Source organism: Sorex fumeus, unplaced genomic scaffold (genome assembly GCF_029834395.1).
Source record: "Sorex fumeus unplaced genomic scaffold, SorFum_2.1 ptg000002l, whole genome shotgun sequence".
Taxonomy (NCBI): Eukaryota; Metazoa; Chordata; class Mammalia; order Eulipotyphla; family Soricidae; genus Sorex; species Sorex fumeus.
In genome coordinates, this window is record NW_026606059.1 from 37,737,354 (window position 1) to 37,755,556 (window position 18,203).

Sequence of the window (18,203 nt, forward strand, 5' to 3'; positions counted from 1 at the left end):
CTTCTGATGAGTCGGACTTACCCGTAGACGAGCAGATTCTTTTCCACCCTAAAGCATTCACTCCTTGCATAGCCCTGGGACCTGTCCTGGGGTCGCCTGGGCTTCGTGCATGGTTTCTCTTCAGAATCGCTTTCCAAGTCTGAAAATTCTATCAGCTCATCTTCTTTCACAGCACTGTAGAGTCTGGTTTGCTTCCTCACTCTAGGAGTATCAATAACCAGGTTGTTCTAAAAAGCAGAGCAGATACACTTGAGAATTCTAGGGGGGAAAAAACCTTTGGGTGAGATCAGATAGGATCTGGGGACTTCTCACTCACCCTCCCATTTAAGGCATCAATATCCAGTTCAGCCTTCTTAGCCCACTTCTGCCAGAAATTTGGATCATCCAGGGAAATATCCGTCCTATTTCCAGATGCAACAAAACTGGCCTGAAGGGAAAAATGTGCATTAGTTTTGGATGCTTTCTCAGATGCAAAATGAAACGCAGCTTTGGTTATTTCATGCAAGCACCAATTCCTCCACTGTGCGTCAGGTGCTACCGTCAGTAGGGCCAAGATGAAAGACTGGCCCTCAGGAGGCTCCCTGTCCAGGGGCGAAGGCGATCAAGAGACAAAAGGCAACACTGCATAAGGGAGAGATAACAAAGGTATGTACAGGTGCTACTGATAAACAGAGGGGCCCTCGCCAGGTGCAGGCAGGTCAGACACTACAGAAGATAAGATAGTGGACTGTCAGGAGAGTATGTGGGAATGTTCATGTCAGAGTGTGTCCATAGGCAGAGAGGGAAAAGCAACTGTGGTCAGAGATAAGGGCTGTCCGAAGTCGCCCAAAGTGAAACTCAATGAGGCAGGTCAAGCAGGGCCTTGCCTATTAACAGGGTCTGGACTCTATCCTGAGTACCACTCGGCTCTCTCAAACTAGAAATCACCTCAAGAGGACACGATGGCACGCAGAGTCACCTATTAGATGGTGCTGATGACTTGAAGCATGGAGTGAAGAGCAAAGTGGAACAAGCTACCGTGATTTAGGGAGGAAATAATCAAGACTTAAAACAGCAATAGCAGAGATGGAGAAAAGGAGAAGACAGTCTAGAAAGACAGTCTTTAGAAGTTATAATCAGTGGAGACCGGATCAGGGTAGATGTGAAGCAGATAGAAGGAAGTCAGGAAAAACCTCACAATCCACCCTTGCATGCATCAGTGCTGTTGTTCAGGTGAACATGAGTGTGTCTGTGTGTGTGTATGTGCTCACAACATGAAGCACATAGAAGAAGAGGAATGATCTGGATTTGCAGGAGGCAAATTTGAAGTCCCTGTGAGGACAGGGGAAAGAACCTGACAAGATGTGAGGGAGAAGGGATTGAGTCACAGAGCCCAGCGGAAGAAGCCTTCCAGGATGGGGTGCTTGGATAAATGACTGTCCATGTGGAGAAGTGGACGCAGCTGGCCCTACCTCACTCCACAGAAAAAAGTTCACTCCAATGGTTCATAGACCTAAAGGTGAAAGTGAAAACTGTGAAGTTCTTAATGTGTGAAGATAAGTAGGATTAATTTTTGTACTCCTAAGAAATATATCAAAAGCACAAGTAACAGAGAAAAATGATGAAATTGGGCTTCGTTTATATTGTAGCACTGTCCTCCCGTTGTTCATTGATTTGCTCGAGCGGACACCAGTAACGTCTCCATTGTGAGACTTGTTGTTACTGTTTTTGGCATATAGAATACTCCACGGGGAGCTTGCCAGGCTCTGCCTTGCTGGCAGGATACTCTCGGTAACTTGCCAAGCTCTCTGAGAGGGATGGAGGAATTGAACCCGGGTCGGCCAGGAAAATGCCCTACCTGCTGTGCTATTGCTCCAGTCCTCATTTATACTAGACACCTTAAATAGTAGAAGAAATTATTTGCAAAACAACTTGGGAAGGAGACATTCAGCATATATAAGGACATTAAGAACAATAATAAAAAATACAAGTAACTCAAAAAATGAATAGACAATTAAAAGGTATTTCTCCAAAGATGATATATATGGCCAAGAAACATGTGCAAAGATGCTCAGTGTCATTAGGGAGAAGCGGCTTAAGCCAGTGTGGTATATCATGTCCCAATTAATATGATCTGACATTAAAAAGTCAGACAACAAAGTGTTGATGAGGACGTGGAGAAATGGAAACACTGTGATTGGGAAGCAGAAAAGGTACACTTAAACCAGTTCTTTAAAGAGTTCAACATGCATATAGCAATTCCATTTTCAGTATATAAGCAAGAGAAATTTAAAACATGCTTACAAAAAACCCCCACAGCTGTTCATAAAATTATTCAGATTAACCAAAAAAAAAAAAAAGAATCCCCAAATTCCATCATCTAATACAATATGCACTATCAACCGATAAATAAGGTATATCTATATAATGTAGTATTCAGCAATAAAAAGGAAGGAATTCATGAAATTCTTCAAAGAAATTGATCAAATACTCCTGAAATTCATATGGAACAAAGTCACACAAATAGCTAAAGCAATTCTTGGGAAAAAGAAGATGGGAGGCATCACCTTTTCCAATCTTAAACTCTACTACAAAGTGGTAACAATTAAAACAGCATGGTATTGGAACAAAGGCAAAGCCACAGACCAATGGAACAGGGTTGAATATCCTTACACACACCCTCAAACATATGATCATCTAATCTTTGATAAGGGAGCAAGAAAAGCCTCTTTAATAAATGGTGCTGGCAAAACTGGACAGCTACATGCAAGGAAAAAACAAAAAGAGCTCAGACCTCTACCTAACACCGTGCACAATAGTCAGATCAAAATGGATTAAAGACCTCAACATCAGCCCAGAATCCATAAAGTACACTGAAGAAAAGGTCAGCAAAACCCTTCACGACATTAAAGCTAAAGGTATCTTCAAAGATGAAATGCTACTGACCAAGCAAGTGGAAACAAAGATAAACAAGTAGGACTATCAAACTAAGAAGCTTCTGTACCTCAAAAGAGCGACCAGAATATAAAGGCAGTCTACAGAATGGAAAAGGATATTCACCCAATACCCATCTGATAAGGGGTTATTATCAAGGGTATATAAGGCACTGTTTGAAATCTACAAGAAGAAAAAATTCAATCCCATCAGAAAATAGGGTGATGAAATGATCAGAAACTTTCTCAAAGAAGAAATCCAAATGGCCAAAAGGCACATGAAAAAATGCTCTTCATCACTAATCATCAGGTATCAAAACAACAATGAGATATCATCTCACACCACAGAGACTGGCACACATCCAAAAGAACAAAATCAACTGGTGTTGGTGTGAATGTGGGGAGAAGGGGACTCTCCTTCACTGCTGGTAGGAATGCTGATGTTTAGCCCTTTGGGAAAACAATATGGACCTTTCTCAAAAAATTGGAAATTGAGCTCCCATTTCACTCAGCAATACCACTTCTGGGAATATATCCCAGAGATGCAAAAAAAGTACAGTAGAAATGATACTTGTATGTTTATTGCATGTATGTTTACTGCACTTGTATGTTTATTGCAGCACTGTTTACAATAGCCAGAATCTGGAAAAAACCCAAGTGCCTGAGAACAGAGGACTGGTTAAAGAAACTCTGGTACATCTACACAATGGAATACTAGGCAGCTGTTAAATTTGCATAAAAGTGGGACAACATGGAGAGTATCATGCTGAGTGGAATGAGTCAAGAAAGAGAGGGACATAGAATGACTGTGCTCATTTGTGGAATATAAAGTAACAGAATGGGAGACTAACACCCAAGGATAATACAGATAAGGGCTAGGAGCATCACTACATGGCTTGGAAGCCAGCCTCCCATGCTGGGGGTAAAGGCAGCTGGGATAGAGAAGGGACCACTAAGTGAATGATGCTTGGAGGGCTTGCTAAGGATGGGAGATGCGTGCTGAAAGTGGACTGAACATGATGGACACTTATTACCTGTACTGCAAACCATAGCACCCAAAAGGAGAGAGAGTAAAAAGAAATGTGCCTCCCACAGAGCCAGGGTGGGGGGGGTGAAGGGGAAGGGTTAGGGTGGGAATGGCAGGAGGGATACTGGGAATATTGGTGGTGAAGAATGGGCACTGGTGGAGAGATGGGTACTTGATCACTATATAACTAAAATTTAATCATGAAAGTTTGTAAGTCTGTGATTTGTCTCACGGTGATTCATTAAAAAAAAGGGAAGGAATTACTGATGTAAGGTAAGGTAAGGTAAGGTAAAGGCCCTCCCGTTGATCGTCGATTTGCTCGAGCGGGCCCAGTAACGTCTCCATTGGAGACTTTGTTGTTACTGTGTCTGGCATATCGAATACTCTTGGTAGCTTGCCGGGCTCTCCGAGAGGATGTAAGCTACAACATAAATGAATCTCAAAAATGTTATGCTACTGTAGACAGCCAGACACAGATGACCACATGCTGTATTTCATTAGTATGAAATGTCCAGAATAGGCAAATCTACAGGAAGAGAGAGTAGATTTGTTATTGACAGGGATGGAGAAGGGGCAGAGAAAGGCTAGCCGACTATTAATGAGCACGAGGATCTTTTTGAGGTGACGGAAATAATCTAAAATTAGGTTGCAGTGACAGTTGTGTAAATATGTAAATATACTAAAAGCACTGGCTGAATCTTACAGTAAGCACAGAGCATTTCAATAAAGCTGCTAAAAAAGAAAAAAGAAAAAGTGGAGCACACAGTGAAGCTATACTTATGTGGGTGAAGTCTCAGAAGGGACTGTCAGAAGGAGAAGCCAGAGCTTAGAGGTGACCTCTAGGACTGGCGTGATGAAGAGGTGAAGGGAGGAGGAAAAGAAGAAAGTTGAAAAATCAGCAAAAAGCATGGCGGCAGTGGCAAGAGCTGGCGAGGATTATGCTTGCATGGATTTGAGCTAAGAAAGAGGAGTTATGGAGTTGTTGCTGGAGGGGAAAACAGATGAGACTTTTCCAAGATAAGGGAAACCTGATGGCTTGTTTTTAGAGGCTATGTGAAGAATCCAGATCTCAGAGAGGTGAAGAAGATATGGGGCTAAGAATATAGGGAATGGATTAGCCTTGGAAGCTAAAAGAAAGAAACAAGATGGGGAAAAGATTCACCTGGATATGAGGACAAGGTGAGAGCAATTATCAGTGCCATGTACAAAGAAATGAGCCCAAAACATGAGGGATACATGTAACCAATGGTTTATGCAGCAGAGGCTCCACAGGAGGTCAATTTGTCAATTCGCAACACAAAGCAAATGTTCCCTGTGTTGTCTTGTGAAGGTGTTTAACAGACACTCCACCTATCGCATGTCTAGGGAAAACCTGCATATTTCCAACCTTAGCAAACGTGGAGCCTTTCCCTTCAGACTCAATGGTGATGGTGTGGGTTCTGCGCAGGAGGATTTGATCGATGTCCTCCTCACAGAATTTAGATCCTTCATCTTCCTCGTCCATGAGAGCACCATAAGCCCCCTTTCGCAAAAGGTCCTCGATTTCTTTCTTAGAAAGCTGCTGTACCTGTTTCAGAGACATGATACAAATACTTTAAAAAAATTAAATAAAATAATTGAGACGCTTGCAGAGTAAACAAATACTTCATATTTTTCCCCAAAGATAAACAAACCCGAATAATAGCAAAAGAAGATGTGACCAAAATGTTCTTATGCTACTGAGGCAGAAAAACAATCATCCTGAATGATTTCTTGCCATTAGCTAACAGGAGTAAGGAGGCAGAATTGGAAAACAGGCTGGACAAGCATCACGTACCCCATTCGTAGCGTTTTCCCTTCCACTCATGGACTGCAGCACAGCTTTATCCAGACCAAGCTTCAAACTAGCCTTGTCAAACATCTCTCTTTCATAAGAATTTCTTGTAATCAGCCTGTATATTTTCACAGATTTGCTCTGTCCTATTCTGTGACATCTAGCTTGAGCCTGGAAGAAAAGGGAAATGAAGGTGACCTCCAGGACTGGCGTGATGAAGAGGGGGGAGGAGGATAAGGGAATTGGGAAAATACGCCCAATTGTTGGTAAGAGAAGCATTCGTACCAATAAACAGAGGTGTGGTTTAGAAGAAGGTTAGTTACCATAGTAGGAAATTACTTTCGTATTATTAACAAATCGATTACTAGCTGGTTCATTTGCCCCATCATGGGATATTGCCTGAGTGACTATAAGACTTTAATTTATTGGTTTTCACTAGGGAATCTCCATCAGAGTAGAAAGGTCATGACAAACTACCAGGAAGACTTTTTTTTTTTTTTAACACATTTACCTGGAGATCATTCTGGGGGTTCCAGTCAGAATCAAAGATGATGCAGGTGTCAGCAGCAGTAAGATTAATACCTAAACCCCCTGCTCTCGTACACAGGAGGAAAACAAACCTATCAGAATCAGGTTTGGAGAATCTGTCAATAGCTGCCTGGCGGAGGTTGCCTCTCACTCGACCGTCGATCCTTTCATACGGGTACCTAGAAAATGTCAGTGTTAACAAGGAAGCTGAACAAACAGCTGATACGATTGTTACCCCCCACCCCCCACCATCGAAATGATTATAATCTGAGACATATGTTTAATGAAGGATATGGCCTATCAGAAGTCATTTCAGGTTTGCTGCAATTTTTTTGCAGATTGGTTGAAATGCCAAAGATTACACCTTCTTTGCTTTTTTCTTCAGAAAACACCTACCCTCTGAAAAATAGCTGACAACTCAAATACTAAAATAATAAACAAACTTTCAGCTTCAGAAGGATTCTCCCTCCGTCCCATGGACTGGGAAATAAAACTGCCACAAAAGTAGGCAGCATCCCTCTGTAGTTGTCGCGTGGAATTACTGACATACACATCTACTGTTTTTAAACAGAGGTGTGAGCTTAATCATAAATGCCACTCCGAAGGAAGCCACTTGAAGCACTGAGAAAGGTCATTTCCTTTGTATTCGTGGGGGAGAGTGGCCCTCACCGTCTCTGAATGAGGTAGTCTTCCAGTATGTCCAAGCAGCGCACCATCTGGGAAAAGATAAGCACCCTGTGGCCACCAGCCTTCAGTTTTGGCAGCAGCTTGTCAATCAGCACTAGCTTGCCAGCAGCCTGGATCATCGCCTGGAGCTGAAAATCTGGAGAGTCTGCATTGTGTGTTTCTTTAAACTCTTCCAAAATTTTCTCTTCAGCACCTGCAGAGATTGGACAGCATAACGTGAATACGGTAAAAGGTTTTTATTACTAAAAACAATGAACTTGCTTTCAAATCCCAGCACAAACGATACAAAACCAGAAGGCCACAGTGTTTATGGACACGGACACGTCCACGCCCGCTAAGTCAGATCCACACAGAACTGCAAAAGGACAAAAGGGCTGCAAGTTTTAAGTACAGCACATTTAGGCGTTTAGAGGGAAAGATAAACCCACATATTCCAACAAACAAATGTTTGCTGTCTGTAAAAACTGAATTTCAACAACAGACTGTCAAGCCAGAAGTAGTAGAAACAAGCCAAGGGCCAGATACCTACAGAAAATTTGGAACCTAAATTGCTTAAGAAATGAAGATCTATTTACTAGCTGAATATAAACACAAACAATAAAATCTGTTCTGGAACTAAGAAACAAGGGAATAGAGTTTTAACAACTACTGTAGAAGGGCAGTCGTTTGCATATACAATTGCACAAGAACCAACGGGTCGTGACCAAAGAAAATTTATTTTTCAGGACAATTATTAGGAATTTTTGTGGGCAACCTCAGCAGAGATTTTATGCAATCTCTTAACAATCTCTTCCTCCACATTCATGCTAATCTATTACATTTCCTTAGATACAAAATTTCTATCTTAGGTTAAAACTTTAAAAAGAACCTGTAAGAGTTTCACATAAGCTCTCTCTGACCAACCCCCCACCCCTTTTTTTCGGTCTCTTAGTTCCATGTGGATTTCTGCTTATTCAAAGAGTTGGGTACATTAGAGACACTCAAGAGAAAGATATCTTCCTAAGGAATGAGGCCTTTTTCCTTCCCTCCCTTAATCCCAAACACATGTTTATCCAGGGAGCAGCAGACTAAGCTTCCTTCAACTGCTTAGGAGGCTTAACTAGAATTACGCTGCTTGGGTCTGGACTCCTCCCTTGCATGTCTGGGGTTAATCAGGGCATGGCTGCTGTGTTTGGTGCCCCAGCCTAAAGATGGGGGAAACAGTCAACTCTTTTTCAGCAAATACAAATCCACGAAATGGGATCAGCTTCCAGCCCTCAGCAATGTCAGCAACTTTAAACTACTCTTCCCACTACCGTTTTAAACAGGTAACCTACCCTATCCAAACACGAAGAGGAGGAGAAGCGTAAGCTTGAAAAGGAGTTTAGAGATTATGTTAGTGAGGCCACCGGAGCCAGGCGGCCTCACTAACCTCTGCAAGCTGTGGAATATGTCAGTGCAATCCTGTCCTGATGTGGCTGGTCCTTGTGGAATTAAGTTAGGATGTGCTCATACGAGACAGCTTGCTCTTTATTAGTCAAAAACGAATCCCAGGTGAAAGTCAGCTGACACCTTCACCAAGCACGAAGACCTTCAGCCCATTAGCAAAGCAAAACACTGTCACTCCAAATGAAGAGAGATTGGCTGGACACGGTCAATTCTGCCGCCATGTCTGGCCCCTCACTACCTGTACCACTTGACTAGAAGGCTAACATTCAGGATTTGCATTTAAGTGGGATCAGAGGCAAAGGAAAAGTACAGAACAGAACACTGTTTAAAGGCATTAGCCAAGTTTTTGAACAAAAGTTCAGCAACACTGAATAAAGTTGAATCGGGTTTTTCCAAAATAAGATATTTAGAGATCTAGATGTAGGTTTAGGACAAGAAGGTCCTGAGACAGGAGAAATCATTCAAGGCCATAATGGCTTTCTTTAAAAGTTTGTTATTGCTGTACAGTGTATTGTAGGTTCAGAAAAATATTTTATTCTAACGATATTTGGGTGGTTATTTTTTGGTCCATACTATGAACCAAATACAGTGTTTCAATTTTAGAAAGTCACGGTCACGGTCCTCCCGTTGTTCATCGATTTGATCGAGCGGGCCCAGTAACGTCTCCGTCATGAGACTTGTTGTTACTGTGTGTTTGGCATATCGAATACGTCACAGGTAGCTTGCCAGACTCTGCCGTGCGGGCGAGATACTCTCGGTAGCTTGTTGGGCTCTCTGAGAGGGGCGAAGGAATCGAACTCGGGTTGGCCATGTTGGCTGTGTGCAAGGCAAACGCCCTACCGCTGTGCTATCGCTCCAGCCCAATTTTATAAAGTTAAAGATAAATAGTTTTTAAAATATGAGATAAGCACTGGGAGAAAATATCAGACACGTTAGCCAAATTAGTAGAGTAATTCAATCTTTCCCTTTAAATTATCCAGAGATGAGAAAAGTAATTTTCTTGCTTTTAAAACCCTAATAATTTTTCATCTTATAAATAGCTAAAATAAAAAAATACCTGTTTGTTTTGTTTGGGGGCAGCATGGCAATGATCAGTTACTCCTGGCTGTGTACCTGGGACTCACTCCTGGGCAGAGGTCTGAAGGATGCGGTGCGGCTTGGCCCCTGTGGCACTAGGGCCACACAAAACGGTGTTTTGGGGCAGGATGGAGACACCAGGGCTACACCCAGTGATGGTGTGCCAGGGACACATAGTGCCGGAACTGAACCAAGGTCAGGAGCATGTGTTAACTGTATGCTTTCTCCCTGGCCCTGTAATTTTCAAAATGTGCCAGTGAAACATTTTGTCTCATCAAGGCCTATTTGCGGCTAACTTTCTTGTATTTACAAACCTACCCTGGATGTCCTTTTAAGTATTTTAGTGTAAACTTTTTACCACTTTAACCTGAATTCATCACAGAGCTGAATTAATTCATCAGTGGTTTTCATCATATTAAAACAAATGTAGGGGCTGGAGAAATGGTACAGCCGGTAGGGTGGCTTGCCCTGCACACAGCAGTCCCAAGTTCGATCCCCGGCATTCTAAATGGTATCCTGGACACCACCAGGAGTCACTCCTAAGTACAGAGCCAAGAGTATCCTGATACCACCAAATGTAGTCCAAAATAAACAACAAAAGACAACCTGAAATAAAATGTATAAATTCTTTTCCCTGATTACTGTAAGGGCGATGGTAGCAATGCTACTTAGCTATATTATCCATGAACGAAGATTTATTTTTTAAGATTACCAGGAAAATAAGTTATTTTCTCAAATTTACCCTTCATGTAAGATGTTGTGTTGCTTTCTTTGTGCCCTCTATTGTCTACAAGCCTCCTAACTTCAACAAAAACAATACACTCTTAAGTCATACCTAACCATCAGGGGAAATTTACTAAGTGTTCAACAATTTTACTCTCACATTAGGGAATTTAATAGTTAATTCTATAAAAGCTTGGGGAATGGGGGGAAGTTGGACAGTACAAGGATTAAGGTGCACGCCTTACATATGGCCAGCCCCGGTTAAATCCCTGGCACCAAATGATCCCCAAAGCATGGTGAGTGCTGCCTCACTGACGCCCAAGGACCATTAAGTAACCTCCAACACCCAAGAAGCACTGCCAAGAAGGTGTTTAGGTCTCCTGAACACTGCTTAGGAGGCCCCTCCCCAAATATAATTTTGGATCAATAATATTGACTCAATTTATATTACCCAGTTCCTAACTTAACTTTAAAAAATTGAAGGGGAGTGCTGGGGACCATATGATGCTAGGAGTAGAAGTCAGGTCTCCTACATACAGGCACATACTCCAACCTTTTAAGTCACCTCCCCAAATGGAGAAAAATAACTAGCAACACATACTGAGTGCTCATAGTTTGCCAGCCATGAAATAAAAATACTACTAACTCACACAAGAAAATATTTCTCAGGCCATTTATTATGGGTGTTAAGATGCCTACTTTGTAGCAGTCAACCTGTATTTGACTCACGAACAACCACAGTCCACCAAACACTGTCAAGTGTTACCTCAAACAGATCCTACCACAAGTCTCAGGGCTTACTCCTGGCTCTGAATTCAGGGTGGCACTTGGTGGACCATATGGGATGCTGGGGACCAAACCTGGGTCAGCCACATGCAAGGCAAGCACCCTACTGGCTGCACTATTGCTCTGGCCCAGTTGCTACTTTTCACAATTACAAAAGAATTGTGGTTTGCTGAATTAAATTTTAGTTTGGAGCTGCTTCTCTGTCACGACCAATACCAATTTCATTTTACCTTAAAAATTAAAAAAAAAAATTCTCTAACTGCTCCAAAAATATGTGTAGAATGGGCATCATACCTGCACACTTTTCCCTACAGGTTGGAAATGAGAATGGACTGTACTGACCATGGAAACTTTGAAACCCAACATCTACATTAAGTTATCTGGGCAATAATAAACACAATATAAAGACGCAAGAAGAAACTTGCTTAACGGATACTATCTAACTTGTAAGGACTGAAAAGTTGACCTCAAGTATGGTCAATTAAACAAATGCTGAAGAAAAGGCCTGAGACCCCAGTGAACTAGTGAACTGTACAGAAAAGCCTGCAGACCAATGAACTAAGAAAAAGACCCACCACCCATGTTTCATGGGTCCCACCAAACCCTTCTCCCACCCCCACATAAACGCTCAATATATGCAATGAGCATGTTCCCACACAAGGTCAACTCAATGACCCTGGGAATGGCAACCGAATATCCATGGTTGAGATCACCCTGGTAAAACAGGATTGCTGACAGTACACATGTCACTTCAAAAAGTTCTGTGAGTGATCCACCTGCCATCCCCTCCCCCAACCACGATGTATTTTATTTTTGTCAGATATCAAATGCACAAGAGTGCATAGACAAACACACATACAGGCACATATGTGTGCTTTACTCTTCCCGTCAATCATCCTAAGGCCCAACTCTATCTTTCCAATTCAGAAATGGGCTGGTGACACACACCACAATGGCCTTACAAGCTCTTAAACACATGGTGATTATCAGGTTGGCAGCATTCAGCGTGTAATTATCACACAATATCCTCAGTAAATGACAACACTAAAAGCACAAAGTTTTCAGAAGAGCTGCACCAACGCTCAGGCAAGGCTGACTGCTTCCCAAGATGGAGCATGGGCCTTTGTGTCATTTAATAGCTGGGACTTCTGGATCAGAGGTGGCCGATGAATGCTTATGTTAGGAAAACAGTAATCATTAAGAACTCTTTAACTGTCTTTGCACCCCTGGACTGTGCTAAAGACACAACCAGGCTTTTTTCCTTTCTCCATGAAAAAGTACATAACTGCCATGCTGGCCAATTACAATTGCACACAAGCACCCTGACTTAGCCACCGCCATCTCCCCACCCATGTTTACTACTTCAAATAGAGTGATCATCTTTAAGATGTTCTTTTTTTGCTTGTCTGTCTTTCCTTACTCTCATTTGTTTCATATGGTTTTGCGAGACCAAGCAAGATGAATCACATTTTTCCTGCTTTCTCAGCTCAAATACTAGCTCTGTGGTTCTCCACTGCCCAGAGACTAAGGTGGCTTTCCACAGAGGAGGCCCAGGCTGTCCAAAGTTCACTGTATACATCTTACGCTTGGAACAAGCTCCCCTATGTGTTCTTGCCTTAACCCCTTCACTCATTATTACTTGAACACAAATACTTTGTTTTCATTAACCTCAATGGCAAAATCCTTCCTACCCCATAGCCTTCTCAAAAGCTATCTCTTTCTAGAGATTTTCCTACTTCCAATTCCTGACCAACTGAAAACTTTTCTACTGTTAAGAATCTTTTATACACGGTAGGCATGCAGCATTTATTCTTTTAATGACTTGTGGAAGTATACAATATTGCTTTTTAGTCATATCAGTTACAAAACACAACCAATTCACTTGAGAAAACAAGGAAGATCAGAGGTTCATAGGTAACAGGGACAAATTATTAGCAAAGAATTATGATGTTTCTTTTAACCTAAAGGAGTATGTGCTAAAGACCTCTAAACTGAGAGAAATATGAGAATATTTTCTCCTATCAAAGGCTTGACATGGCTCCCAGTTGCCTTCCCATCCTCAAGTTCCTCTTTACTAGTACTCTCTCTCTGTTTCCCTCTACTACCTGAAAATCTCAAGCAGGGGCTCCTTATTTCCTTAACTGTTAACATCTCTGATATTTTCTAGCCACAGAACGCTAATGTCTCCTTTAAGGGGTGAGATACAGATGCAGAGGAGCAGGAGAGAGGTAAGCTGGGGACCTGCTTGAGGGCTAGGAAGGGCGATGGTCCTTCATCTTCAGCCACCAAAGAAGGAGGCTCATGAAAGACAAGCTGTTCAAACCCACAATAAGATGACAGGAGCCAGTCATGATTATAAACCATAAAATCGTGAGTCTTGAGAAAGAAAAAGATTTCTGGTGCTTTGATAGTCATACAAAACAGTTTATAAGCGGGCAGGCTTACCATTAATAAGGTATGGATGATTGCAGCATTTTCTCAATTCCATCATAGTGTTTAAAAGATTAGGTACATTAGCTTGGCCACCACCTTTGGAAAGAAATGTAAAATTCTTCTCAAGGATGGCTCGGTAATATTTCTTCTGAATGTTTGTTAGCTCAACTTCAATAATAGTTTCTTCTTTGGGGGCCAAGTTCTTTTCTACATCCTCCTTGAGGCGTCTCAACATCATTGGCTTTAGAATAGCCTGGAGTTTTTGCACCTAAAAAAGGATCTTAAGTAAATGCTGGTATCATGATTAGTTTGCAAAGTAAAACAAACCTTTGTATAAAAAATCAGGCCCATTGTATCTATCTGTCGTTCACTTTCAATGTGCCGAAGTCCAGGAAAGGTATGAAAACACCAGTCTTTCAGCTTTCATAACAAAGTGCATGCCGCTTGACTGACTCCATGTCAAACAAACTACAGCGCCTACCCAAGGGTGTGGAAAAGTCAGAATGCTTGAAAACACAAACTAGAAACAAATCCATTTTATTCATTTACCTTCCCTTTCATTAATCTTAAGTCAAGGAGATGATGAAGAGAGGGAAGAGATAATATCATGGGACTGCTAAGTTTCAGTTCTCTTCCTTTCTAGAATGTGCAAAATAGAATGAGGGAGTAAGAAGTCATTCAGTCCCTGCACCACTGAGCAGAAAGAGCTGTCTCTCCCTGCTTCTCTTTTCTCTTGGCTGGCAATAGGGTGTGACACATCTATTGTTAGAAGAGCCAAACAAACAGTTTACTTGGAATCAAATTAATAAGTTTTACATAGCAAGTTATGAGAGGGGGTATTTCACACACATGTCCATGCTTATTACAATCAGAGCAACCCAGCAAATGCCCACATAAGTCTAATGGCTATGATGATTTTTTACGCAAAATAACTCATTATTTGTCATAAAAATCCTGTGTTGTAGTCATGACTCATGTTTCCAAGTTAAAATATGTAGATTCAAAAAGTAAGCAAAATTACTAAGTAATATATAAAGTTGAGAAAATAAGAACAACTTCAGGAGGCAAAGACACCTACAAACCTCAGTGTTTTTCATTATTTTTTTTCGAAAGCATATCTAAAAAAACAACAGTTTGAACACCATGGCGGTTTTTGACAAGTACAGGAATAATGTACCTCACCACAAATCTTAATAGCTCTTTACATAGGCAAACAGACCAAAAGGAAAAGAATGAAAAAAACACCAAAAAATAAAAAACCCCAAAACCAACAACAATAACAACAACAAAAAAAACCTCATAAGAAAACCTCCATAACAGCTGGCTTGGAATGTCTACAGAATGGGGTTATAAAGACCAATGAACCTAGTCAACCAGGTAGGGGGGGAAAAGGACATAATTTACATTTTAAAACATTCAACATGAATCCTCTGCCATTTCACAGATTAATCTTTACTTACATAACTGAAATACAAAGTAGACCTGGTAAATACCTGTTCTTCTGTTTTCAGATCACCAAATTCTTGCATAAAGGTGGTTTCAGAAGGGAAGCGACTTGGTTCCAAGAAATGAAGCAAGCTAAAAAGCTCTTCCACAGTGTTCTGTAGTGGGGTCCCTGTCAGCAGCACTTTATGTTCCTACAGGAACACAGGGAGAGAAGCTGATTAAACCATTAACAGAAAGCTTCTTAAAACCACAGCATTTCTTGAGAAATCCAGTCTTCTACTTCTCAATAACATGAATCCAGCCAATGTGAAGTCTAGAAGTTAGGCACAAAGGCACATGGATGAGCAAAGCATGATACCTGCTTCAGAGAGATCCGTGCAAGGGCAGCTCTAGAACTTTGCAAATCCCCAAAGTATGCTTGGCCATTTTGTTTCTTCCTGAGATTGTTAGGTCAACAATTTAAGTGTCACGGGTTTTGCTTTCACCTCAAAGTTTAAATTTGCATGTGTGTGTTTCCCTAAAATCCCTAGACTCAGTTCAAGGGTACAGGCTCCTTTCTGTTCTCTATGGACAGAGCTCTCATCTCTCCATCTGCTTCCTGCATGACTCACTTTAAAGACAAAAGAAGTTCTCTGACAGGCAGCAGCATATGAAAAGCAAATTTGTTCTGAAAAAGGTTCAAACTAGCCAAGAGGTCAACTTTGTTTTAAACTTCACAATCTCTTTAAAAATCAAAACAAAAAACATATGCTATTTCTAACTTTGTCTCTCTGAACCAAGTGAAATATTTCTTTAAAAACCCGCCTTCCTGGGGTCGGAGCAATAGCACAGCAAGTAGGGTGTTCGCCTTGCACACGTCCAACCCGGGTTCTATTCCCAGCATCTCATATGGTCCCCCGAACACCGCCAGGAGTAATTCCTGAGTGCAGAGCCAGGAATAACCCCTGTGTATCGCTGGGTGTGACCCAAAAAGGAAAAAAAAAAGCCTTCCTGTTTACAAGTTCTTTTGCAAGATTTCCTTATATATTTTTAAGTTTGTCTTTCAATTTCTTTATAACCATCATGGGGAAGCTCGGTTTGTTTGTACAGTACAGGTTAAAAAAAAACAAACACCTCCACCAAGTGATGATACCACTAAGTAGGTTCTAAAGGTATATTCTGACAGGACTTAGCTGTCAAGCGGCACACATATTTAGTAAATACTAGACAAATAATATAACTAAGGATATGCTCATTTTCTCACTATCTGCCTTATGTCTTGTCTGTTGCTGAAGCTCTCTGAAAGTGAGGGCAGTTCAGTTTGCTGAACTTTAGTTCAGTTTGCTACCTTCCTCCTTTCTCTTTGAATAAAGAGCCTCTGATTCACAGAGGCATAAAATAACATCATCAGATTCATTAAATTTGTCCAGATTATTGCAAACATATTCAAGATTCTCTATTGTGTACCACACTGGTTAGTACAATCACTGACACACTCAAGTTCTGAATTACTCTGTTGCTTTATCTAATACCACTAAAAATTACTATCACATTGAGGAAAAGTTGTTGCAGTGGAAGGGTTGTACCAAAAATTACTGCCCAGTTTTCTCATTTCTCTTATTATCAAATTAAATCTGGAACAACTAACACTTTAGGAAAAAAAACCTTTTAATTTATTAATTTCAAACATACTTATTTGGGAAAAAGAAAGAAAAAGCCTTTTATGCTGATTTCCTTTCAAGGGCTGTTTAAAAAGCCACTTATCTTAGATGATTACACATATAAATGCCGATAAAGTTGCTTATGAGAACTGGCATACAGTTTCTATTTGAAAATGGGTTTTAAATAAGATACAAGAAATATACATATACAGAAAACATCAAGTAAGACTCTGCTTTTCAAACTCATCACCAGCAAGCACAATGATTCCTACGGATATATTTCTGGCTTGCCAACACTACCCTTCTTTCAAATGAAATGGAGTCATTTCATTTCAACTCACTGACTTGTGTGAAACCTTCTGAAAATCAAAAATGATAACAGAATTAAGGACCACTACCACCTCCAGGGCATCCCATCCTTGTCAACGAGGGACAAAGAGCTGGTTTTGCTTTCCAGAATTCCTGTGGAAGACAGTGAAGACCAAAAGTGTTTCTCAACTATCATCTTCATGGCATTTCCTGAGATCACAGAACTGATACGCCTCACTGATCTACCCTTTCTGAGAATGTATTTGGAGAGAAGGAGATAATTTCATGAAGTGTAGTTCATTATAACTAGCGTAGTACAAGGGGTAGCAGATCCCTACTCATAGCTGGATATAGTTATTATCTGAAGTTTTCACTATAGCTTATTTTAGGAAAAAAAAAAAAGAAACGTTGCAATTAGTTCTTAAAACCTTGCTTTAAAAAGCAGAAATTTAAAATCCAGCTAGTATGTTGTTCAGAAATGGAAAACGTAATTTTGTATCTAACTTTGAACAATATCTTTAAAATAAAACTTTAAAATATCTGATGAGCATATTCTCGATCCTGAAAATCTTGGAAGATCTGACTTACTAGGTGTCTTTCTAAGATTGAGTGTCTGATGGGAGCATTCTCTTTGCTTATCCTTATGTAACTTACAAATATTCCTACTTTCAATATATATATGATAACCTGAAAAAAAAAGCTAGTGAAGCTGCAATATACAATAGGAAGATTATCAGAACAGATAAAAATTACCGTTTAACAACAGAAAATTCCTTGAAGTCCCAAAATTATAATAATATTGCCTGGTGTGAATAAAAGGTCAATTAATTTTGTACTCAGCAATGGAGGGCTATTTTGCAGTGAAAAATCAACTATCTGGAATAAGCTAACAATAAAAAATTTATATATGCTCAATAAGATGACTTTATAAGCCATCAGGGGCCAATGAGATAATACAAGAGTTAGGCCTTGCCTTCTTCCATGCAGCTATGGTAGCCAGAACCCTGATCTGAATCCCCAACATCATGTATGGTTCCCTGAACATCTGTGATCACGAAGTCACAGTCAGAAAATTCACCATGACAGACAAAACCAAAAGGTACCTCGTTCACATATCTTATCCTATCTTCAAGACTTTTTGGAGCACAGAACCTGTGCTGCTGGAGATCAAACCTACCTAGCCTCATCTGTGCCTTAACCCCTGCACTATCTCCCTGATCCTCCTAAGGTATCACTGTCACTGTCTTCCCGTTGTTCATCGATTTTTTCGAGCGGACCCACTAACGTCTCCATTGTGAGACTTTGTTGTTACTCTGTTTGGCATATTGAATACGTCACAGGGAGTTTGCCAGGCTTTGCTGTGCAAGCGAGATACTCTTGGTAGCTTGCAGGGC

The 18,203-nt window shown here is 40.8% G+C and overlaps 1 protein-coding gene across 2 annotated transcripts in view; it reads right to left on the reverse strand.

Moving 5' to 3' along the window:
- Positions 1–18,203, reverse strand: part of CHD7 (chromodomain helicase DNA binding protein 7) — a 201,078-nt gene that overhangs the window by 28,174 nt on the left and 154,701 nt on the right. For both annotated transcript variants that reach the window (XM_056129786.1, XM_056129868.1), the window contains exons 14-21: positions 14,908–15,051; positions 13,427–13,682; positions 6,950–7,160; positions 6,264–6,459; positions 5,756–5,923; positions 5,327–5,506; positions 317–427; positions 22–227 (exon numbers count right to left, since the gene is read on the reverse strand). In XM_056129786.1, the coding sequence (XP_055985761.1) occupies positions 22–227; positions 317–427; positions 5,327–5,506; positions 5,756–5,923; positions 6,264–6,459; positions 6,950–7,160; positions 13,427–13,682; positions 14,908–15,051 (1,472 nt within the window). The remainder of the gene's footprint in view (positions 1–21; positions 228–316; positions 428–5,326; positions 5,507–5,755; positions 5,924–6,263; positions 6,460–6,949; positions 7,161–13,426; positions 13,683–14,907; positions 15,052–18,203) is intronic.